Genomic DNA, 25,073 nt, shown 5'->3' with positions numbered 1-25,073 from the left:
CGTGTGCTAAAAAGTTGAAGGGAGGAGGAAAACCACGAAGGCGCAGATATTCAAATTTTGATTGCAAATAACTCTGCTTCCAAATACCGCATTTTAAAAATTCTTGCGGGAAGGTTATCTTATCGAAATTCTTTCACATACTAGGCATAGGGAAACTGTATCGCTATAGCTGTTTTGAGCTATGCCGTGCAACACCTTGGCTATGCTCGCATTTCCCGTACAGATACTGGAATTCGACGGCTTAACTTCAGCTTCAGTGTCATGGAGAGCGCCTAGAAAAAAACCCATGCACTTGCTCAGGCTGTGTGGGAAGGAGACGAACGACACCGTCTGCGCCGTGGTCCAGCCAAGCATGTCAGCTGCCGTGGTCCACTAGACTGCTACACCGTCATAGTTACACTGAAGAAGCATTTCAACCCGCAGCCATCCGAGGTCAGCAGACGGCTCACTTCCAATGATGAGACTAGTTGGAGGGAGAACTGTAAACTGGCTGCTGACTGCAACTTTGGAACACTGCCTATACAAACACAGCAGCCACCGAACAGTCAACCGGAGCAGTGTCGTCGCTATCACTTGTTAACCCGACTATGTTCCCATTACAAGCCGTTTGCACAACCAAAGCCACAACACGAAGCTAAGTTTAGAAAGTCTTACAAAAGTTCGCCGCTGTTGGCGCTAGCTGTGACGAACAAGATACACAGACATGCTGGTTTAAAGACGTAATGAGTAACGTTTAATTGCTACCGGCGTGGACACCAGGAGAAGGCCTGCATCACTATAAAGAAGCAAGGTAAATCAGCTATTTTACGGTGCCACAGCGCAGATGCTTCACAATTACACAATTTGGGACACAACGGCAGTCAGCATCGTCAATGCTGTATGACCTTGGCACTGTTGCTAACCTCTGCACATGATTCAAGTAACAGCTCGCTTGATCATGAAACACCATTTGATGCCGTCCGAGATGAACCGCAGGGGAGTGCACCCTCATCAACGAGGACACCTTTCACACATTGTGGCCCGAACAACCATGACGACATATACCCAATATACCTACTAGGTCGTGGTCAGGACAGATCGATCCTCTCACTAATGGGTAGCGCCGCCGTTGACGTTCCCAACAAAGGAGTGAACTGCAAGCTGCCACTTTTAGTTGTTATAGGCAGCGAATCCAGGCTCTTGGGAAGAAGGTGGTTTGGTGCACTTGGGATCGTGACAGTGACAAGACGACTGTGGAATATCTCAAAGAAAGATATAAAACTGTCTTCTCGGACGACGTTCCAGGATAAACATTGTTGTCTACCTGGGCTTGCTAAACGATGGTATAAGTAGTTCTTCAAAACAAGGCCATTCCCTCTTGCTCACATCCTCAGTGGAAGTAAAAATTGACAGATTGCAAGAATAAGGCACCCTTGAGCCAACATAACAATTTCTTCTCGCAAAGAATCTCGAGGCAAGATGTTGGGACCCTTAAACCTTTTGTTGGCTCCATGCAATTTTATATTTGTATATTCGTATATCCGTTCTTTTGGTTTGTGTACTATAAACTCTCAAACCAACTTTTCAATTGCTTGAACTTGCATCATGTCGGTAATATTCGAGTATATATTGAGTATTTTAGAAGTATGAAGTACAATAGTGTTTTAGAAGGGCGTTTTTGCGAACTATTCATGGCCTCATTATTCTTTAGGGGTAAAACATGCGTTCAAATTGCGTAAAATTAAGTTTACAAACTGTAAATTTGGGGCTGAATTACATTTAAAAATTTAGATAAAATAATGAAATATAAATAAAAAACAAAAAGAACTTAATCAAAATTATATGAAAAATAACGCATATGACCTGGTATAAGTTGCCCCCCCCCCCCCCCCCCCCCCCACTCAAAAAGAAGTTCCGGAGTCCCTGGCCTTTGGTTTTGCTGAACCCAAGGTGGCCTCCCCAGTCCGATTCATGAGCTAACTTAGCTACCTCCTTACTTCGGGATTCAGGCAGCACCAGCTTATCTACTGGTTGCCTCAGCAAGTTTTCCTTGCAGTAGAGAAAACTATCTACTTACGTTAGGCCACCTTTCTCGGCCTCGGCGCTTTTCCACGCTTCTCGCAACTCGTCACCGTTCCTCAGTTCCTCCTTCATGAAAACCGCCGAGGCACTGCTTTCTTCAGTTCATTGCCGCCGTGTCCTCCGTGACTCGTCTGCCGCTACTGTTCCCTTTGCCGGTTACTGCGTACTCTTCGGCGTGAGAAATTATGCCCTCTTTGATTGGCTCCACTTCCGGCTGCTCGCACAACCTTTGTTTCAGTTTGGCGCCCTTGTTGCCTGAAACCTGGCTGTTATTTTCAACTATGCCTTTCACACCGCACTTGTCCGTCAGGGACTCCCAGGCTTCCCCTGACAGCAAGCCATCCGTTCTAGACACCAACTTGTCGATCACTCTACCGCTTCCGTAATATCGGAGAGCATGCTTATGTTGCGTTTTAATGTTAGGGACACCACTATGAGTTTAGCTTGCACCTTCTCACCAAAGGCTGACACATTCGATAGATCCATGTGGCTCAACCAACCCCAGGGGAACTGCACTCTCGCGCACCACCATGATTTCCTCGCCTGTGTCTAGAATTACATTAATTTGTCTACCGACAGCCCAGCGATACCGGTATTAGATCGGTATGTGCGGCAACTAGTTCTGTCGCTACCCCTGCTGAAAGGTAGTCCCCTTTGGTGTTAGACGTCTTCTTGGATGGTCATCTGAAGTTATGTGGGAAATTGGCCTTCGTGTGTCCCATTGCCCCACATGAGAAACATTTGCTCTTTTGCTTCGTGTTCGGTTTCTCTGTGCATGCCGCGTCCCGTCTAGGTGGCTCAGACTCTCGCCTACCGTCTCGCGCGTTCGAGCTCTGCCCCTTTCTTTGCTCTTGCCTTTTCACTGCTCTATCTTCCCTTCAGCTTCCTCGAACGTGTGCAATCAAGCCACCAATGTTGGCGCTGTCTTCCATCCTCCCACTCCTGCAGTTACATATCGAAGGGCGTCCTCAGAAAAAGTGTTCTTAAGTTGGTCTGCCACTAGCAACTAAGCTAGCCCCTCAAACGTACTAATCCATCTTTCCTCTACATAGAAATTTAAGTAACTCTGCGGGCAAGTCGCAAACGTTCTCCAGCTTTTATTAGGCAGTATTTTTTATGTTAGGTACCTACTACGATAATCCCCTGCCGATAGCTTTAGTTCCTCTAACACAACCTTCTTCAGAACTTCGTACTCCCTATGCTTCGAAAGTGTCAAGCACGTCAACAGGAACTGTACCTTGTCCGCTATTAGTGGGAATACAATTTGGCCCTGCTGTTCCTTTGGGACCGCGTAGGCCTACAGCATGTGTTCCACAGAGTCGAACCAAAAGCAGGCGCTTCTGCCTCTACCGGAAACTTCAGGAGCGCTCCTGACAGCCATTTCGAGTACCGAGGAAACTCCGCTCATGTGTCACCTCTCTCCAACACCATGGTGTCCTGCTCCAGACTTACATCTTTGTTGATTACTGAGAATTTGGCAAGTTCAAGTTGGTACTTGAGAGCTCAATGTCGCTCCTCAGCAGTTCTTACTTCCGCATCTCAGGCACGGATGAACTGTCCAAAGAAACAACCGTTTCCTCTCCCTCACTCATCGTGCTCGCTTTCTGCTTCTCCAGATTCAAGTGCGCAAACCGGGTGACACCCCAGACAACCGAAACAATGCCAAGGTGAAAGGCAAAGAGGATTCACCCTCAGATGAGCCGCAGCTCGCTGGCATCAGACTTCCTTTGCTGTCACCTGTTTTATTGCCACTCCCTTCCTCGCCACGCAGCTTCTCCAAACTGGTCACCACCTTGCGTTGTTGGTCCACCATAGAGAGACTGCTGTTGGTTCTCTTGGAAGCTTCAGATTCCTGCTGTCAGCTCCTGGTCCTCCTGAGCCGCCGATGCTTTACTTGTTGCTACGTCGTCGCCTCTTCCTCCCTTCCTATCATACCTTGCAGGGATTCTTGCAGACTGTACCAGTGAATGTTGGTATCTGGCAACATTCACTTGACTTGAGGGGAAATGAACTGAAGCTTTATACAGGAATGTACATATTTACAACAGTTGAAACAACGAACATAACATAAAACTGGCTAAACTCTTGGGCATGGCCGAAGAGGCAAGGGATTAAGATCTAGCTCAGAACAACTTCTCCAGGCCGCAGGGCTTGGTTTTACCAACTTCGGGATTGGCCCACACTTTTCATCCCTCAATCACAACAAACTCGCACATGATTGGTTTACAAATATTTTGGCATGTCTTTCCGTAAGGTTATTCACTTCCTCCCAAAAAACAAACAGGGTAAAAGGGGCAATAAATGTTTCGTAACAAACAAAATTTAGAGAATGGACCTCAAAATGATTGGCTCACTAGGTTATATGCCATGCCCCATGCTTGTTACAAAAACTCTCTCCCCTTGGAAAGAAAACACACAGTAAACCACATCAAAACGCAGTCACACGTGTGCAACTGTCCCCCAAAGCTTGTGCACTTGACACCTCCTTTTACAAAGCAATTATCAGCGTTGCCATCAGAAGAGCCGCATTCTTACGCTCTGCATTTTATCCATCACTTTACACACGTGCCCAGTCATCCGTTCAGACTACCATCGTTGGCAACCGGGGTACACTAGAGCACCTGTGCCGATAATGGGCTCCCTGTTAAGGACGAAGGCCTTACACCTTTTAGACTGGCAGTGTTCTCTGAACAACATGCCGCTCTTCCAAAAGAGGCATTCGTTTCAAGGCTGCACTGCCTCCGGGCAATGGGTGCAGTCAGCGTAGTAAGAGGTCGTCGGTGTATACAGCTCGTAACGCTATTAAAAAAAAAAAAAGAACAAGAGCCCCCTGTGCGAAGCAGCGGCGATAACAAACTGCATGTCTCCACGTCTTCGAGTGCTACCGCAAAGTCCTCGGAGGCGGGAACTGCTTCTCTCTCTCCCTACGTTTTCGTTAAGCTGGACCCTGATGTCGCTACCTCTCTGTGCGCTTCTTTCCAACTCCTGCCCGAGGGCTAGTGATGGACGGCCGCAGCTGAGCGCTGAACAAGTGATCGAAAAAGAGTGGACGGTCCTAATGGTGCCGCATATATCCACCATCTCTTACAGAATACTGTGCGCTTAAAACGAAAATCTGCGGGACCATAACCCTGCACTTATAGCAATGACGGCAATGGTCCGACCTAGGAAAGGTATGGGGCAGACTTGGCGCAGTATTAACAAGTGCCAATGTTATTGCCTAGTGCAGTGTCGCTGGACTAGTGCAAATAAATGTACAAGACAAACACAGATTTTTAAGCACTAAGTATTCATAACAAGAAATAATTAACACAGAGCACAAACCAAAACAATAAAATATGGTGAGCCAGATATTAATGTCAAACAAATAACAGTGAAATGAATTGCTTAAAAATGACTGATTGAGAAAATACTTCGGAAATGTATTACAAGGCTACATAAAAAGGTAGTATTCGTTCACTGACTAGTAGTATCAAGTAAAGGAAAGAGAAAAAAAACTAACCATAACAATGGTGCTCTCGCTTCTCTCACAGTAGATAACAATGAGACAAAGAAAGTCGTTTACGTTGGTCTTGCCGCGTTCACCCTCATGAACAAACTTGGTTCCTGCAATCTTGTCATTTTCGGTATTGTGACAATGATCAGCCCACAACAAATCGCCCAGATCTTGCCTTTAATGAGCAGGAAACTCAGCGAGGGACTAAATCCTTTAGACCTTTTACAGCCTTAAGTAATGCGAGGCCGTGGTCGATGTTTGCAGCGGCGGCGGCAATCTCGTCAGCCTGCTTCGTCGTGAGCACCACACACCGCTGGCTAACCTCCTCGCGTTTGAGCACATCCGACAGCTGCTCCACCGCCAGGGAAAGGTCTCTGATGTCATAGCGAACGGCGCTGAGCTCCGACGTGCTGACCATCCGCTCCGGTACATTGTCGTCCCCTCCGTAGATGGTGGCAGTTGCAGGCAACTGCTGTTGGAGGTGGTTCAGCTCGTTATTGCACTCGGACAAGGTATCCTCCCGGCTGAGATGTGGAACCGGCGCTGCATTAACTTCTTCAAGACTGGTCAGTTGGCAGGTCTCGCTGGAGGTCGGATGGCTTGTCAGGAAACTTTCCAACTTGGACAACTGAGAATTTTGGAAAAAAAGAAAAAAGCATCTTCTTTAAACGGCTTTGGCACAACACTAAACAATTATTAATTCCAGCGTTGCCTGTACCTGCAAGGGATGATGTGAAAGAACAAATGTTAAAAGTGAATGCATCCGAGGACATACTATTAAGAGGACACTCAAGGAGAATAGTAAGAGATGCCAAAGCAATATTGCTGCTAAGCGATAGCCACTGTGGTATTGGTACCGAAACAGCGCTTTTATAACATAACATTGCCTAAAGGCAAAGTACCCGTGGAGTCGCAACCTGCGGATTCGCACAGCGGCTATGGCTGACGTATCATACAGATTCCTTTTGAGCGCTACAGCTAAGCTGCTGGTCATCATCTGTGAGTGCTTGCCAAAATACACTCCATTCTAATCTTATTCTCCTAGTTATTACCTTTCAGGGTCCGGATTCGCTGTTACTACCCAAAGTTAGTAATACTACCCATCTCATGTAGATTAATCTTCTCACCATATCCAATGCTTTGCTACCTATTGTAAGCTTTCGTTCCTTTTCGAGGCAGTTGAACATTTCTACATATTATTTTAAGGCCTACCTTCCTGCATTTCCTGTCTATGTCAATAAGCATTATTTGCAGTTCATCCCCCGAGTTACTTAGCAAGGCAATGCCATCAGCAAATCACAGATTACTGAGAAATTCTCCATCAGCCCTTATCCCTAACTGCTCCATTCCAAGTCTCTGAATACATCCTCTAAGCAAGCTGTGAATAGTACTGGTGAGATCATGCCTCCTTGCCTAACACCTTTCTTTATGGCAATTTTATTACTCTATGAAGCACTATGGTTACTGTGCAGTTACTATAGGTATCTTCCAATACTTTCACATGTAACTCACCTGCACCCTGATTTTGAGATGCCTGCATGATGTGTGAGGTTTGTACTCGATATTGATTTCGTGGATATGATCGATCGTAGTGCACCCTTTCTGAAAGCCTGCCTGATCCTTACCTTAGTACTTCAGTAAATAGCTTGTATGCAACGGATAGTAAGCTGATCGGTCTGCAAGTCTTTGATATACCCTGACTTATGGATCAAAATAATGTTAGCATTCTTCTATGATTCAAGCAGTCTAAAGGTAATAATGCATTGTGTATACAGGGTGGTCAGTTTTTCTTACACAGCCACCGTCTTTCAACAAGTCTGCAGTTACCTGATCCTCCCCAGCTGCCTTCCTTCTTTTTATTGCGCCTAATATTTTCGGTACGTTGTATGACATTACTGGAAGAACGATTAATTGCTCTGTGCATCTAATATTCTCATTATTGTCCTGGTGAATTTGGCTACTGCAAACTCTATTCACTATCAGGTTTAGCAGGGGGCAGTTGTGGCAATCCTGCATTGCGGAGATGCCATAATGTTCAGCGGTTTGAAACTAAAAGCACATAAAAAAATGTTTCTGACGTCAGCGCCAGTCTACCGGCCTCCTCTCTGCTGCGTGCCACTCGTTTGTCGGACACTTGAGATTCCGTTTGCAACGCCGTCCAACCGGAGCTCGGATTTCACCGACCCTGTGTCATGGTTTCGTTGTAGGCCCTCCCACTCTCTTTTTTTCTCTCTCATGTTGCATTGTGCGTGCCATGGTTGCCAGTAAACCATACAGATTGGTACAAAACTCCTCCACTCCTTTGACTATCCTATTCATATTCATTTAATCACTGATCCCTTATGTATGCCTCGAATATCCCATACACATGCATCAGCACAGTCATAAGCTGCTGAATTATATAGAAGACCACCCGACACAGATACCTATAAAGCACTGATCTAATCCTCCTGTACGCGTGTATTTTCTTGGCCTAGGAGTACCAATTTTTACTCAGTGCCCAAGAGTCATTGAAGATTCGATTCTCAACTTCGCCAACTTCCATCTGAAAAGTGAAGTTAGAGATATGGCACTCCCATGTGATATAGTCCCACGGATTCACACGACCTGCTGAACAATACAATCACCAATCGATATTTCGGACGTCCAATTTTCCGGACCTGCCTGAACATCCGGACCTCGCCATGGCACCGCCACACACTCCATAGAGTCAATGTATAACACCGACCGAAATTTCGAACATTTGAAATTCTTCTCACTCGATTTTCCGTACTTTTTCTTTCGATTCGCGACTCAAGAGCTACCGAAAGCGCAAACAACGCCGCTGCCATTTTGGTTTTCTGCAACCTCAAACCCACGAGTCATATCGTCCGATCGGAACCTCGCATACCCGGTATAGCCTCGCTAGCAGGCACTGCTTGCTGCATCGTCCCCCGCCAGTGCCAGCTGGCCAGCACTGCTGTGCTGCCAACGTGCGCAGTTGTCAGTCGCCGCGGTTGCCATTCATGCGTTGTGTGTTGTGCTGTTTACGTCACCGTGTCAACTACCGGAGACTAACGCCAGGCATTATCCGGACACTCAAGCACCTCATCGGTCACGCGTGCTTAGTCACATGGTGTTATGCGTGGACAGTGGCAAAACCTACAGTGTTGACTTGTCTGCACTCGGCATGCTTTCCGATGCATGAAGGCGGTGACTGAGGAGACACTGTGGAATTGCTGATAGCGCCAGTCAATCCCATCTGCTGACCTCATCGAGCACTTGCGCGCTCCAGGAGCCTTTCCCATGGAAGTGACGCTGGGGCAGTTTGCTAACGCTGACAGCGAGATCGAGCTCTGCGCTGAACTCATCAATGACGAAATTGTTCACCAGGTACTTGAAAGTCATGACTCTGGCTCCGACAGTGACGAGCCAGAGGCTGTGCTGCCAACTAGCAGTGAACCAACCCGAACTATGATGGTGCTTTCGGCTGTGTACAGCGAGAACGTCACCCTTGCCGACATGCAAGCAGACTTACTTTTACGTCAGCGTAGCGCCTCGCAGAGGCATATCGTCCACTTTTTCAAGCCGCTCGTTAAATAAAGTTATTTTTTTGCGTGAATTCGTTTTTTTCGGACTGCCTGATTTTCCGAATGCTATCTCGGCCCCTTGAGGGTCCGAAAAATCGGTCGGCGACTGTATAACCAAGCCGCGGAAACTCAGGGGCACTTCCGTCCCGTCTAATTCTCCCAAACGGGGGCGAAAGGAGGAAAGAAAAAGCTGGGAGGAGGACTTCTCCCTCGCGCCTAAATTTTCCCCTCGCACTGACGGCGCCGCCGACTGCGCTGCGTGGCTTGCTTCGTCCTCGCGTGAACCGCTGCAACCGTTACGACTCCGCTCGTTTTGAATTAGAACCGTCGTCTGCGTCGGTCGTCTGCGTAGCCTAGCGCTGTGAATTCTCTGCGTGTTGGCTTATCGGCCAAAGTCGCGATTTTTCGTCGCGGTTCTGTGCATCTCATTCCTGCTGGCTCTTCGCCCCTTCGTGAGACGAGAGACTTGTCTGCGTGCACCTCCAGTTCCGTGGACCCATCTCGTCTGCCGATTGTGCTGGCCATTACAGTCGGCGATATCCGCTGTGTTTCGTGTTGTTGAACTTGTTACCTTCATGTACTGTGGAGAGACGTGCGTTTCGAAGAAGACGGTTCTTCCAGGAAGGGTAGTGTAAATTTTTAATCATGCATTTTGGTTATGTATAGCACAGTGACATGTGATTACTTGCATCAAATACCAACCACTAGGTAACTAGAACGCAGGTATTTGCTCATGTTTCTACATTGCTTTGATGGTATGGAATGCGTAGAATGAATATTTGCATCATTTATTTAATTTCACATCAACTGTACACATGCTGACAGAAGCAGGGCCGGCAAACTGGGTTGTTTTGTAGTGATAAAGCAAGCATGCAAGATTACAATGTTAGCGCAGAACACATAACACTACTGTAAACTGTTAGCTATGTAAAGTGCGTGTGTGTGAGGGATACCTTGTCGCATCTTTTCATTTTCTGTTTCACGTGCAGTTAATAAAAAAAGAATATCTGCTGTTCTATGTGCTATTTCTTGCTGCGGTCGGGTACGCTTGCTCGCGAGCGCCTGCGCCCTCGAGAGCGCTATGCTTGTGGTTTTTCTTTCCATCACACTGTTCCTGCCGCGAGCCGGTCGCGCCGCGGCAGAACGATGATGCGGTAGAAAATCCACGGGCACAGCGTTTTCCCGGGCGCACGCGAGCGCGCGACCCACGCTGCTTGAAGCAACCTGCCGACACCCCCTTCAGCGCACCGTTTTTTTGGACCAGTCCACTATACGGCCTCCCCCGTCAAGTCCATTTTTTATGCGCCCCCTCCCGCTATAATCCTATAATGGGGATTGGCGCTAGCGTCTGTAATTCGTGGCCGCTGGGAGGTATAAGGTGTTTCACACCCCTGGTATAACCCCGATGCTGGCTGCAGTACAACCCCAAGCTTATCGGGTGGGCCAACATCAATTTTTGAATCCAACACCTGTGGTTGATGCTCGACGATTCGTCCATCATCATGCAATTTCTATGACAGTGACCATCACTGTCTCAACCAATCAGGGAATTTCCTTCCTTACTGCGCCATGCTTTTGGTAAATGGGAAGGTTGAATCTGAAATATTTTTGGGCGAGTCAAAGAGGCCATTTCTGATTTCAATTTCTATGGGTGGTGCTCTATGACTGGTCTTTTGCAGGCGTGTGAGCTCTACGATATCATCATGATCCTGACTAGTCAGCAAACTGCAGGCCATTTTTGATTGGTTTTGGTTTATGAGGTCTAACGTCCCAAAGCGACTCAGGCTATGAGAGACCCCATAGTGGAGGACTCCGGAAATTTAGACCGGCTGGGGTTCTTTAACATGCACTGACATTGCACAGCACACGGGTGGCTTGCTTTTTGCCTTTATCGAAAAGCAACCGCCGCAGCCGGGATTTGGTATCGCATCCTGGGGCACAGTAGTCGAGCGCCCTAACTACTGTGCCACCACAGTAGGGCACGGGCCATTCACATAACCTCTGTGATGTCAGCACTGTCTCAACCAATTAAAGAATTTCATCTGTCATAGTGTCAATGTTTTGTTGTGATGGGAACTCTATTGCTACATTAAATGATAAATGCAAAGGGAGCACCTAGGATGCTTTAAACCTTTAGGAGCACCGCTGCCAGAAAACTGCAGAGCCACACATTTAATGATTGCCAGCTAAACAATCCAGGTCTTGCGTCCCTAGAGATATATCGATCTGCTATACAATTTAACCTACAACGCTTTGCACCTGTTATCACCAGGTAAAAAAGCAGTGCCATAGCTTTTTTTGCAGATTACACCCCGCTCGTGAAGTGCAATGACAGAAATTTGAATTTGTGAAAAACCGCACTAAGGAACAACACGGAAAAAATACCGGTGCTGGGACAAGTCAGAGCTGTCGACACCTTCTGTTGGTCATGCAACTAATCCCAGGATGACACAATGTGCTGGCAACGGAAAAGAGATAGGGGAATGAACCCACAAGTCATCCCTAAAAGGGCCCTGCAACATGAATCAATTATGCACCCTTTCTTTGTTGCGTGCACCGTATGGTGCATCGTAACGCCTTAACAGCCAATGTGACTAATATCGTAGTACCTAATGCTAATATAACAACCAGTGTGACTAATATCGTAGTACCTAATACTAATATCCCCATTCCAGAATGAATCACTTCAAGTACATGGTATTGAAACACAAAGGTGGATCTTTGCAGCAGATAATGTGGCACTAAAATTAGGTGCTTCTTCTGTTGACTAATTGGGGGTCCTCTCTGAAATTGATTCCTTTATAACCAGAGACAATTAATCTAAAACATAATAAAATTGATCACTTTAATAGGAAAAAAAGCCAAGGAAAGAAGAATTAGCCACAAATGGAGGCTAAAATAAACTCGAGGGCAACAATTCCATTGTTCGTTTCAAATTTCCCAAGAGGGAAGTGCTGCTGTTCACACAGCTGATATTATGAAGACATTAAGAGAACAATGAAATTAATACAGTGCACAGGCCAAACTCTATAGCTCCCAAAATTACAACAAGTAGATATTGAGAGTCACACTGGCCTTGGACATATGGGAATGATGACGGCATTACAAAGCGAAGCTGTGGGCTGTTCTGACTCAACAGTTTATTGAATCCTTTACTTTTATATTGCCACACCGCTGCCCATCTTCTAGCGCCACCAAGTGGTCGAATGTTTTGGCGCGTGGCTGAGCGTTGTCCTCGTCTGTCTCGAGCTTCGCTTGATTAAAAAAAGGGCAGCTCGGTTGTTCTTCTGTTTGCTACATGTGTTGGTGACAGTTGGTGGATTGTTCAGGATAAGATCCCATGTATGTTGCCCCCGAAGACGTCAGTGACGCTGCCCATCGACGCTCAGACGCCACTCTCGTCCATAAAGCGAGCAGTCGCCTCCGAGGCCTACAACCTGAGTTCGAACCACTGAAAACACTGCTGCGAGCCATGACATCTACGACAGGCAGCCAGACAAGTCAGCATTCCAGCAACGCCCCACCGTACGTCCTTCTCGCACCTCGATCACCGCCATCATTCCACGGTGACCGGTTCGAGGATGTCGAAGACTGGTTGGCCAGTTTTGACCGTGTGGCCGCATTCAACCAATAGGACGACGAGCGGAAGCTAATGAATGTGTACTTCGCGGTACAAGACTCGGCCAAGACGTGGTTGGAGAACCACGAGGCGTTCTTTGTCAACTGGGCCGTCTTTCGCCGTGAGTTGCTCACAACATTCAGCTCGAGTGCGCGCAAAGAAAACGCAGAGATAGCAATTTGTTCGAGATCTCAGCAGTCAAATGAGAGCGTGGCCATGTTTGTAGAGGACATGACGCGACTTTTCAATCGGGCCGACCCCTACCATGCCCGAGGCAACGAAAGTATGGCACCTGGGGTGAAGGAACAATTGTTCGCTGGCCTCATTCGCGACCCTCCAAGAACTGTCGCAGATTTCGCGAGAGAAGCTACGAGCATGGAACGTTCACTGCAGGAACGCTGTACCCAATACGGCCGTCAGGCAAGTGTAGCAGCCACACCCTACTGCGCGTCCGTGCCAGCAGCTAGGGACGAGGCATTGCGGGAGCTTGTGAGGAGCATTGTCCGCGAAGAACTGCAGAACCTCCACTTGAATGCACCACCTGCAGTGAATTATTCTACCGGCGACGTCCTTCGCGATGAAATCCAGCGAGCGGTGCAGCCACTACCAGCACCACAACCAGAGCCATGCATAATGACATATAGTGATGTCCTACGTCGACTTGCCCCCGAGCCACATTCATTCCGCCCCGTTGCCGGACCACCGCCTCATTACCTGCGCCCCGTTGAGCAGCAACAAGATCTGCGCCCCGTCGAGCCGCAGCAAGACCAGCGTCCCGCCATCAGCAAGGCACACTTGTGGCGCACACCCAACAGACGGCCGCTCTGTTATCACTGCGGCGAGCTTGGCCACATTCTTCGCAATTGCCCATACCGGAGAATAGGCTTAAGAGGATTTTCACCAAACATGCCTCGACCTCGCTATGGCGAAAGACCACAGGAGATTGAGGAATACCTGGCTGCTAACGAGATGCACTCGACGTCACCGCAACGGCAGTCGCGATCGTCATCCCCGAGGCATTTTTCATCACCCAGTCGATACTCCTCCCCTGGGCAATTCAGAGGCACGTCCCCTCACCGGGAAAACTAAACACGGCGACCTCCGGGGGGTGAGGCCACTGCTATGTCTCAGATTAAACACCCTCCACCCGACGATTTGACGCAACAGCCTGAGCGGCGACGACCCGATCTGACGAACGTACCGACGTGCTGCGAACGCATTATTTCCGGGGAAATTTTTGTAACCGCCGACAGTTGGGACGTGACCGCACTTGTGGATACCAGCGCCGATTTTTCCGTCATGAGCAGCCAGCTAGCCACGGCACTCCGTAAGGTTCCGACGCCTTTGTCTGGGCCAATGATGCGCACTGCCGGTGGCCATGTGATGACGCCGATTGGCATGTGCACTTGCCGCATAGAGATCTGCGGTTTTACTTTCACTGGCACCTTTGCCATATTACAAGGCTGCTGCAAAGATCTGATTCTAGGCATGGATTTTCTTCAAGAGTATGGTGCTGTTATAGACCTTCGGGAGCAGCTCATGGTATCGTTTTCAACCAAGCGAGCTGTTGATAGCAACACAGACCTCCGGAAAACGCTGTTGCGCGTCTCTGATGACCACATAACAATTCCTCCGCGAGCGAGCAAGTTCGTCACAGTCAAATGTGATCACAGCACCGACACCCGTGGCATTGCCGAAGAAGCTAACATGTCACTGCTTTTCACTCGACAAGTTTATGTAGCTCGGAGCCTTGTTGAACTTGTCCGTGGACAAGCCGAAGTGTTAGTGATAAACTTCACGTGTGAACCCCAACAGTTGACGGCGAACACGACGGTCGCTTATTTTGAAGAACTTGGAGAATGTACAGGCCAGTACGCTTTATCCAGCACGTCAGACCTCGACAATGCAATGTCTGCAGTCATTCAGACCGATGTGAACCCACAACTCTTGCCCAGTCAGAAACAATCTTGTCAATTCGTTCCGCGATTGTTTTGCATCAACCTCCAAGGTTCGACAGACGCCACTAACGAAACACCGAATTATAGTTGCCGATGACCAATGTCCACTATGGCAGCGTCCTTACCGGGTGTCTTCAAAAGAATGTGACGCCATCCGCCGCCAAGTAACAAATGCTCCAGGACGACGTTATCCAACCGTCGACGAACCCCTGGGCTTCGCCTGTTGTCCTCGTCGCAAAGAAGGATGGAACCTTGAGGTTCTGCGTGGATTATAGACGCCTCAACAACGTCACAAAAAAGGATGTGTACCCCTGCCGCGCATAGACGACTCCCTCAATCGCCTTCGCCATGCCACTTACTTTTCATCACTTGACCTCCGCAATGGATATTGGCAAATAGAGGTTGACGAGTGAGACCTTGAGAAGACCGCTTTTATTACGCCGGACGGTTTGTATGAGTTTAAAGTGCTCCCGTTTGGCCTGTGCTCGGCCCCTGCCACTTTTCAACGAATGATGGACACCGTACTCTCTGGCCTGAAGTAGATGCCTCGTATATCTCGACAACGCTGTAATTTTCTCGGACACGTTCGACGAGCACCTGAAACGTTTGCGTGCTGTTTTGGAGGCCATCCGATCTGCCGGTCTCTCTCTAAAACCCGAAAAATGCCACTTTGCTTTTAATGAGCTGAAATTTCTCGGCCACATTGTCAGTGCTCGAGGTGTTAGCCCAGACCCAGAAAAGACGGCCGCTGTCGCTTCGTTCCCCAAACCAGAAGATAAACGAAGCTTGCGTCGATTTTTCAGCCTCTGCGCATACTATCGTCGCTTTGTTCACAATTTCTCTAAGATCGCTGAGCCTCTGACCCGCCTGACAAAAGACACCGAACCGTTCGTTTCGGGCCCCGACCAGGAAAAAGCCTTCACGGGACTCAAATCCCATCTCCAATGTACGCCTATACCTGGCCACTTCGACGAAGAGGCCGACACGGAACTGCACACGGATGCCAGTAACGTTGGCCTCAGTGCGGTCCTTGTTCAGTGGCAGGACGGTGCAGAACGTGTCATTGCTTACGCCAGTCGCACTTTGTCCCATTCTGAAGTTAACTATTCAACTACGGAAAAGGAGTGCCTCACTGTTGTGTAGGCAGTCATGAAATTTCGTCCGTACTTGTACGGTCGTCCGTTTCGTGTCGTGAGCGACCATCACTCACTGTGTTAATACCGTTTCTTGGGCTAGTTGGTTCATATTTGTATTGTGAAAAACTGCGCCGAAATAAACACACCACAAGACAGAAGACGGGACAAAGGCGCTACTCACACCTGAATTTATTGAAACCCACGAGTGATCTTATATAGGCGAAGTTTCCAAAGGGAAAGAAGGATGGGGAGAAAGATAGGGGAAATCATCAAATGACCATCGAGAACGCAAGGAAAGAAAAACTCGGTTAATGGATAGCAGAATCTAAAAACCTAATTTCGGAGGCCAGAAGAGATAATGAGGGGATGCTGATACACCTGCTGTCAAACTTCTTAATGTAGAAAGCCTCCAAACTAACACGTGCCGTTTTATCCTTACTCTTTCCAAGAATCTTCGTCTCATTCAACCTGGCCCCGCATCCGTTGCAGTTGATTACGTGCGCAACCAAATGTGCGTACTTGTCTTTTAAATCGGACAAATTTCGTGCATGTTCCCCCAAACGCTCGTTGATGCATCGGCCAGTTTGGCCTACGTACAACTTTCCACACGTCAAGGGAATAGCATAGACCACTCCAACAGAACACTTTGTGAACGGAGAGTCGTGCTTTATCTGGCAACCCCCTTTTCTTGGGTTGCAAATTCGGGGGCACAGCTTCCCCAACTTGTTAGGAGCCGAAAAAGCGACACACACGCCATGCCTGTTGGCCACTTTCCTCAGGTTGTGCGAGGTTTTGTGCATGTAAGGCACAACAAGCGGTTTCTGCGTCCTCCGTCTATCCTCTCCAGTACATCTTCGCGTTCCGCTCTTGAACTTTTGAAGGAGGGTCTCGCAAACTGCAACCAACACAGAGCAGGGGAACCCAGCCGCCGAAAGCCGGCTCATCTGATTATGGAAGCTGGATTGCAACTGATGCGGGCATGATTTCCTGAGCGAAGACTCTAAGCAATGCGAAGCTATTGCTCTTTTCACAGTTTTTGAATGCATAGAATCATAAGGCAAAAGATCTTTTTACCCACGTGCTAAAAAAAAAAGATCTTTTGCCTTATGATTCTATGCATTCAAAAACTGTGAAAAGAGCAATAGCTTCGCATTGCTTAGAGTCTTCGCTCAGGAAATCATGCCCGCATCAGTTGCAATCCAGCTTCCATAATCAGATGAGCCGGCTTTCGGCGGCTGGGTTCCCCTGCTCTGTGTTGGTTGCAGTTTGCGAGACCCTCCTTCAAAAGTTCAAGAGCGGAACGCGAAGATGTACTGGAGAGGATAGACGGAGGACACAGAAACCGCTTGTTGTGCCTTACATGCACAAAACCTCGCACAACCTGAGGAAAGTGGCCAACAGGCATGGCGTGTGTGTCGCTTTTTCGGCTCCTAACAAGTTGGGGAAGCTGTGCCCCCGAATTTGCAACCCAAGAAAAGGGGGTTGCCAGATAAAGCACGACTCTCCGTTCACAAAGTGTTCTGTTGGAGTGGTCTATGCTATTCCCTTGACGTGTGGAAAGTTGTACGTAGGCCAAACTGGCCGATGCATCAACGAGCGTTTGGGGGAACATGCACGAAATTTGTCCGATTTAAAAGACAAGTACGCACATTTGGTTGCGCACGTAATCAACTGCAACGGATGTGGGGCCAGGTTGAATGAGACGAAGATTCTTGGAAAGAGTAAGGATAAAACGGCACGTGTTAGTTTGGAGGCTTTCTACATTAAGAAGTTTGACAGCAGGTGTATCAGCATCCCCTCATTATCTCTTCTGGCCTCCGAAATTAGGTTTTTAGATTCTGCTATCCATTAACCGAGTTTTTCTTTCCTTGCGTTCTCGATGGTCGTTTGATGATTTCCCCTATCTTTCTCCCCATCCTTCTTTCCTTTTGGAAACTTCGCCTATATAAGATCACTCGTGGGTTTCAATAAATTCAGTTGTGAGTAGCGCCTTTGTCCCGTCTTCTGTCTTGTGGTGTGTTTATTTCGGCGCAGTTTTTCACAATACTCACTGTGTTGGCTGGCAAACCTGAAAAATCTATCGGGTCGGCTTGCTCGATGGAGCCTTCGGTTGCAAGAATTTGACGTTACAATTGTGCACAAGTCCGGCAAGAAACTCAGTGATACTGACTGTCTGTCCCGCGCCCCTACTCCCTGCCACACAGATGGCTCCGACGATGATACCACTTTCCTCGGCGTTATCACGACGTCCACCTTAGCCCGAAAGCAGCGGACCGATTCTGAACTTTTGCCTCTCATCGAATACCTCGAAGGAACCGTGTCATCTCCTCCTCAGCTCTTCAGGCACGGACTGTTGTCATTTTGCTTGCGCAATGGTGTGCTCTACAAGAAGAAATACGGTCCAACAGAAACTGTTCATCTACTAGTAGTACTCACCACGCTTCATGACGAAGTTCTTCGTGCGTGCCACGACAACCTTTCTTCCGGCCATCTTGGTTTTTCTCGCACATTGGCACGGATACGCCGAAAGTAATACTGGCCCAGGCTAGCTGCCATTGTGCACCGCTATGTCCGTACCTGCCGTGAGTGCCAGCGTCGGAAGACACCGCCCATTAAACCAGCTAGCCTCCTGAAGCCTATCGATCCCCTGAAATTCCCATTTCAACAGGTCGACATGGACTTACTGAGCCCATTCCCGAAGTTCTCCATGGGTAACAGGTATATAGCGGTTTCCACTGACTACCTCAGCCGCTACTATGAGACCAAGGCCATTTCCCGTGGTACCGCACAGGAAGTCGCGCATTTCTTCATTCACAACATTGTACTCCGTCACGGCGCCCCAACAGTCGTCTTAACTGACAGACTGATAGGGGAACCTCGTTTACGTCGGCACTCACGAGCGAGGTCTTTCGACTCAGTGGCACCACCCACCGCAAGACAACTGCCTATCATTCTCAAACTAATGGACTAACTGAGCGGCTTAACAAGACAATTGCCGACATGATTTCTATGTATGTAGACGACGATCATGGGAACTGGGACCGAATTCTGCCGTACATCACATTTGCATACAACACTGCACTCCAGGAAACTACATGCTTCACTCCATTTCATTTGGTCCATGGACGCAAACCTTTGACTATGCTGGATGCCATGCTTCTTCCGGATTCTGCTCCCTCCACTGTCGTGGGGGCTGACCAATTTATTCGTGACGCAGAAGCCGCATGCCAACTTGCCCGACAGCGAATTCGGCACCAACAAGTAAACGACACCCAGCGCTACAACCTGCGACACCGAGAGGTGACTTACACACCCGGCGATCAAGTCTGGGTTTGGAGCCCAATACGGTTGCGAGGGCGCTCTGAAAAGCTTCTGCGCCGTTACTTTGGACCCTACGAGGTGCTCTGCCGCCTCAGCGCGGTGAACTACGAGGTGCTACTACAAGGCACTGTCTGTTCCTCTCGGCATCCGAAATCTGAAATAGTTCACGTCGCCAGAATGAAGCCATACTACAATCGTTAAACCGTTTTAGGGCCCAAACCAGAGCCAGAGACTCCCGTATAACTTGCCCCGCTTTTCTATTGTTCCCCTACGTTTGCGGCATCGGGTCGATGCCTCTTGGAAGGGGGGCAATGCCACACCGCTGCCCATCTTCTAGTGCCACCAAGTGGCCGAATGTCTTGGCGCGTGGCTGAGCATCGTCCTCGTCTGTCTCGAGCTTCGCTTAATTAAAAAAAGGGCAGCTCGATTGTTCTTCTGTTTGCTACATGTGTTGGTGACAATATTGTAAGCAGAAATACTATTGTTTGCAAGCTCAGAATTCTGCCAATCGTTTTGCACTGAAGCCTGCAATGCACGAATACCCAGAATAATTGGCAGAGAAAAAAACACACTCTTTTACAGTTGCATTATGGCTTTCTCCTATCAGGAAGGACAAGAATAGACACAAAACCTGCTACAGTTTCTTGGCAAATTAAAGCGTAAGTGAAAAGAACCATGTTCGCAGGCACATACCATTTGTTCCATGGCACCTCCCGTTTCACCCTGGGCATCCACCTTTCCAGATCCAGGGCACTTATCGTCTCCAAACAAACATTTCTTCACTTTGTGTGGCAAAGGGATCGGAGGCGCTTCAGGGTCCGCCAGCATAGGAGTCGATGCCACCAATGGCTGGAAGGACATTTTCGACAGATCTGCTGTGATGTCTGCGCTACTGGGCCTAGCTGCCTTGTCACCTTCAGCGTTTGGCTCCAAGGTCACAGTGGCAACCTCCAGTAGGAACTGCCACATGTGTTTCTGGGCCTGGGGGAAGAAATGTGCAAAATGGACAATTTGAAATGGAATAGAAATTGACAACCATGCGACAGTGCTTCTTCTGTCTTTAGTAAGAAATGGGTGTTTATCAGAAATGTGAACCTGCAGTAGTAGTGTCATGCTCTTTAATAAGACAATATCATATGTACATATGAGGTCAAACGCATGTAAAGTCATCAAGACGGATTGCATGCACTGCTTGCAGGAAGCGAAGATCTATACAGTGGTATGACACAATGGAAAGAAAAACGCGTCGTTTCTAAAAAAAAAAAAATAATAATAAAGCACGGTGTCGCATAAGATACCTGCGCCAGCTTAATATTAAAAAAAGAATACGCTTTTAATGTCATTTAACTAAAAGTTAGGTAATACGCACAGGATCTCAGTGCTTCCGAAAACTATTTTAAAGCAGAAAGAGAGCGCGTGGTTCTGCAAAGTTGCTCGTCCTCTTATATAAGGTAAGCGCCCATCGTGACAGGCATAGTCAAGGAAAAGAATGAGAAGTACGTGATGCCTTCGAATATACTGCACAAAGATATTCGACTCGATCTAGCCGAAACTTTGGAACATTCGCCCGCCCCTACCATGCACGAACCGAGCGGTCCATCACAAGCCCTTTTTAAAGTACTTTGATAGCCTTTACAGTCGAAAAGCCGTGAACGGAAAACATGATCGGCGAAAGGAACGCGGACGTTGGAATCGAACGTGGTTTACCTGGCGATTGGCGGTGCCACTGACGAATTGCTTGAATTCCTCGGCGCGCTCAGTGTTGAGATCAGTAAGAACCTCCAGTATTCGATCTTCGAGCTCCGTAGAACTGCTGCTGGAATTTAAATAGTTGGTAATCTCTCCCGTCCGGTCTGTCGATGCCAACGTTGCCTGAAGTAGCTCGAGACGCCGCGTTCCTTTCTGAAAGAACATTTGCGCCGAACTGCACTCCACGCAGTCCTTGTGAGCTTCAAAAGATAGCATCAGGTCACCCGGGTCAATTTCATCCATTTCCAACAAGTCAGCAACTCAACGCTCTCAACAAAACGTTCGAAATCGGGCGCCAACTACAGACCTGCCGGTCACCGCCGATAACCCGCACCACATCAAGTGCAACACTACCAAAGCTACAGCTCTTGTTCGCGCTCTCCGCATCCGCGATAAAAAATAGTGCCTGCTCTTGACGAGAGAAAATAATAGTTGCTTTGTCTGCAAGCTTAATACATTTTACATTTGCCATCAATTTCATAAAAAGCACCATTTTTAGGGAAAAAAGGTCGGATTCGGCTAATTTGTATGTTTTTTTATGTCGTTTTCGTTCATGCCGCGTTTTGCTGCCCCGCAACCTTGCGAGCTGTGCCACCAGATGGCGCTGGCTGTGCCCTCCGCGCTGTGCATCTCTCTTTGAGAAAACGGTTCTTTGGTGCGCATTTTTCCTATAAGATCCGCTCTGTGAAGATGTCTAAGCATGCGAAGCATGTTATTGCAAACGTGTATGGTCGGAATAGAGACCGTTTCGGCAGGAACCACTCGCCTACAGAACGAGCGCGTAGTGATACGCCTCCTGTTTTTTTTCTTGCGGACTATTTGAGTAGCTTTCGCTGCGTTGCACCTGATGTACCGACCTTCTTTATTGGAATGCTCCGTCGCTTCTGCGCATGCGCCAGTTGAAAGAAAGGAGGAATAACTTGCCGGATGTGACGTAAAACTTGCTTTATGTTTTGTTTGTAAAATGTTTTCCGCTTCTGGTCGCCGTTTCTAGCGATAGAACGATAGCTGGGGCCGTATTACGCACCGCTCTCAAGTTTGAGAGCGTGACGTCAAAATGACGAGGCTCAGCTCAGACATGTGAAGTGTGACGACATCACGGCTTTAGCCAATTACAAGCAGGCTAGGGTGCTTAATAGCAAAGCCCCACCCCGGAAACTTTTATTTGCACGATAAAGGGGCCGTGTGCAAACATTTTTCGTGAAAACGCAGCGAATAAAAGTATAAATGTTCTATTTACCTAAGAAACATTGTTCGAAGCTATAATACGGCAACTAAAAATAGAAGCATTTTCAGTATTACAATTAAACGTGCGCCTAGGTAACGATTTCCGCCGCAAGGGTCAGCTGACGACAGCGAGGCGTGAACATGGCGGCCTGCAAAGAAACAGCTGATTTTCCCGTCTAGTTGCTGCTTTTTACGCGTAGTTTAAAATCGAGGTCCTCTGCGGATGTTGTTAGTTGCCGGAAAAATCTGACTGAACGCAGTAAAGGCTACGAACCTGCAGTGAACAGCTTGGTGAAAGTGTTTGTCACGAAAATAGCTTGCTGAAGAGTGTTTTTCATCAGTGCTTACCAGCGATGACAAGAGCGACGAGCGGTAGCCATGTGATCTAGTGTTGTTTCTTTGGAAAATACAAGAGGAAAATGAAGGCTACACTATTACTTCTGCCGATAGATGGAAGCTGACAGTATCAGTAAAGTAGGTGTCAGCCGCTATGCAAGAGCTCGCGACTGCAGTGCGGGAAACGAGATCCGACGCACGACCCTTCACCACTGACTTGTCGTGCAAGCCACAATGACTCGCTGCTGTGCTTCGCAACCAGTTGACTTCAGGCACATTGGGCTCGGTTCTTCATATTGCGATTGATGCTGCTGCTGCTCCATTCCGTTCATGTTCAGTAGCTGATGTTCTGTGTGAGGTACAGGGTCGTCCACTCTAAGTGCGAACACGGCTCCGCGTGGCCGCGCTCCGCGGAGCGCCAGCGGATCCGGCGCGTTCGCGCATCGAAGCAAAGCCGCGCAGGCGCACAGGGGCCCGGGGGAGGAGCTTCGTGTCGTCTGCTTTCCAGCAATGCAAGCGAGGTGCGCGCCAGCGCTGTAGCAGACGACACGAAGTTCCTCCCCCGGGCCCCTGTGCGCCTGCGCGGCTTTGCTTCGATGCGCGAACGCGCCGGATCTGCTGGCGCTTCGCGGAGCGCGGCCACGCGGAGCCGTGTTCGCACTTAAAGTGGACGACCCTGTACAGAAACCGACGTTTACGCTCCGTTTTGGTTTGTTCAAGAGAAAGAAAGCACTTTTTTTTTTTAATTTTCACCGAGGCGAGAACGAGTTTGTTCTACCAGACCTCAGTTTAGAGGCGATAAAGGTAGGCCTGAGCAGGGATGTCTAGTATGTTGCATTTCGCGCAGCGGTAAGAGTGACGGTGTTGGTCGCACATTGTTGCAAGGCCTCTCTGACGGTGTCATAGTTTCTGTTCGTGCTAGACGGTGTCCACACTGTCGGCAGGAAAAGCAAGCGTATCATGCATGTGATGCCGCGAGCGAGCTCGAAATCGGCTCAATTTCTGCGATCGCACTATGACAACTAGCTTTCAAGTGCCTTTATATCCATCAAAGAGTCTTTAGTGTTTCAAAATATGTTCATTTTACACACATTACGCATTCTCTTTCAATATTGTGTGAATTATGTACAAGCCTTTTCTATTAAAATACCAGTTTGAACAGAAGATGAATTTTTTTGGTTATTTGTTGAAAAGACTTAGAAAATAAATGCCAATGACAAAAGTAGCTGTGCAAAATGTGTATATCACACATTTATGGCGTAGTCATTTATTGGATGCTTATAGTTTAGCTTCGTCTACTGTCTTCAAGCTGTTTAGCATTCTTCTTGACAGTGTTGCACGTTTTATTAGTGTAAAATAACCTTTATTCACACATAGCCCCAGCAATGCATTTGTTATGATAGCAGTTATTTTATTGTCACTAAGATTTTTGTCATTCAGCAGTCATTCTGGGCACTGAAGCCAAGTAAAATGCACTATTCTCCTAGCAGCTGCTACAGCAGAGAGCAAGACGTCTAATAGTCTACCATCCAGCTGGCTTTGTTATATCTGATATATAAGCATTTTGTATACTGCACCATGCATACAGTACCTATTTGTATAGGTAGCTTCAATATGCAATGGAATGGCTTCTTTGGGCTTAGTAATTTATTCTCGAATGTACATGTCAATGTTGTATGGTCAATGTATATCAAGGTACATGTGCTTCTCTATATGCTGCCTCTTTTGTAGTAAAAACACTCAAGTGAAATGCTGCTGCCAAGAAATAAGTGTTTCTACTGAATATAAGTGGCAGTAAAAAAAAAAAAAAAAGATCTTTGTTGGTAGTATTTTCTGATTACAATCAGCATCATGAACATTTACTGCCTTGCTGTAATACTGCACTTTCCAGTTTAAGCATGTTTACACCACAGTGACCACAGCCAACTGTACCAGGCTGCAAGACGGTAGCAGAGAAGAGAGCGAGCTGGGACTGGGATGGCTTCGCGCTGGTGTAATCAGCCATGACTTCAGTGGGTAGTTGCCGTCTCATGGGTAACCAAAATATGACATCCACTTAGGCCCATCTTTTGCTAATCTCAACAGCTTTTGAGCATGCTTTAGCACTCAATTGAAGATCCATACTAAGTAGCCCACAGCCAGAATCGTAAACATTCGCAGGAATGCTTACAACGTGTGCCAATGCTGTTTAGGCAAGCATCATTGTAAGGACAGCCTTGTAACTTGGTAGTGATGATTACCTGCATAACAGAAGCACCCCGATTTCTTAGGCAGCAAATAAATTTAAACACTATAAATATTTGTCTCCTATTGCTTTTGCCATGAACAAAATTTCACTGCAACATGCATTCCTTGGCATACAGCCCGTCTCAGCATATTCAGGAAATGTATCTCTTGCCGAAGCCGAAATCTAAGTCAGTCTCTCCCTGCAAGGCTTGTTTTCAAAAAAAAAAAAAAAATCTTGTCCTCAGAAAAGACTTTCGGTCTTTGCAGAAATGAAAAGAAGCAGGCGTTTTTACGGCGCATTCCCTTTCAAGCCGCGAATGTGCCGCAGGCAGGGAGCGTGACAAATGGCCCGAGACCAGGGCGCGCTGGACAATC

At 47.8% G+C, this 25,073-nt stretch overlaps 1 protein-coding gene across 1 annotated transcript; it reads right to left on the bottom strand.

The window, feature by feature from the left end:
- Positions 1-4,863: 4,863 nt before the first annotated feature.
- Positions 4,864-21,274, bottom strand: LOC146203532 (uncharacterized). The gene is made up of 3 exons (XM_084588827.1): positions 20,868-21,274; positions 19,854-20,141; positions 4,864-6,185 (listed from the first exon to the last, which is right to left on the bottom strand). The coding sequence occupies exons 1-3, from the start codon at positions 21,150-21,152 to the stop codon at positions 5,751-5,753; spliced, it is 1,008 nt and encodes a 335-aa protein (XP_084444953.1). The 5' UTR covers positions 21,153-21,274; the 3' UTR covers positions 4,864-5,750.
- Between the last annotated feature and the right edge of the window lie 3,799 nt (positions 21,275-25,073).

The sequence above is a fragment of the Amblyomma maculatum genome, chromosome 1, assembly GCF_055883805.1.
Source record: "Amblyomma maculatum isolate TAMU_Amacu chromosome 1, ASM5588380v1, whole genome shotgun sequence".
In the NCBI taxonomy this organism is placed as follows: domain Eukaryota; kingdom Metazoa; phylum Arthropoda; class Arachnida; order Ixodida; family Ixodidae; genus Amblyomma; species Amblyomma maculatum.
This window is presented reverse-complemented; position numbering and strand designations above follow the sequence as displayed.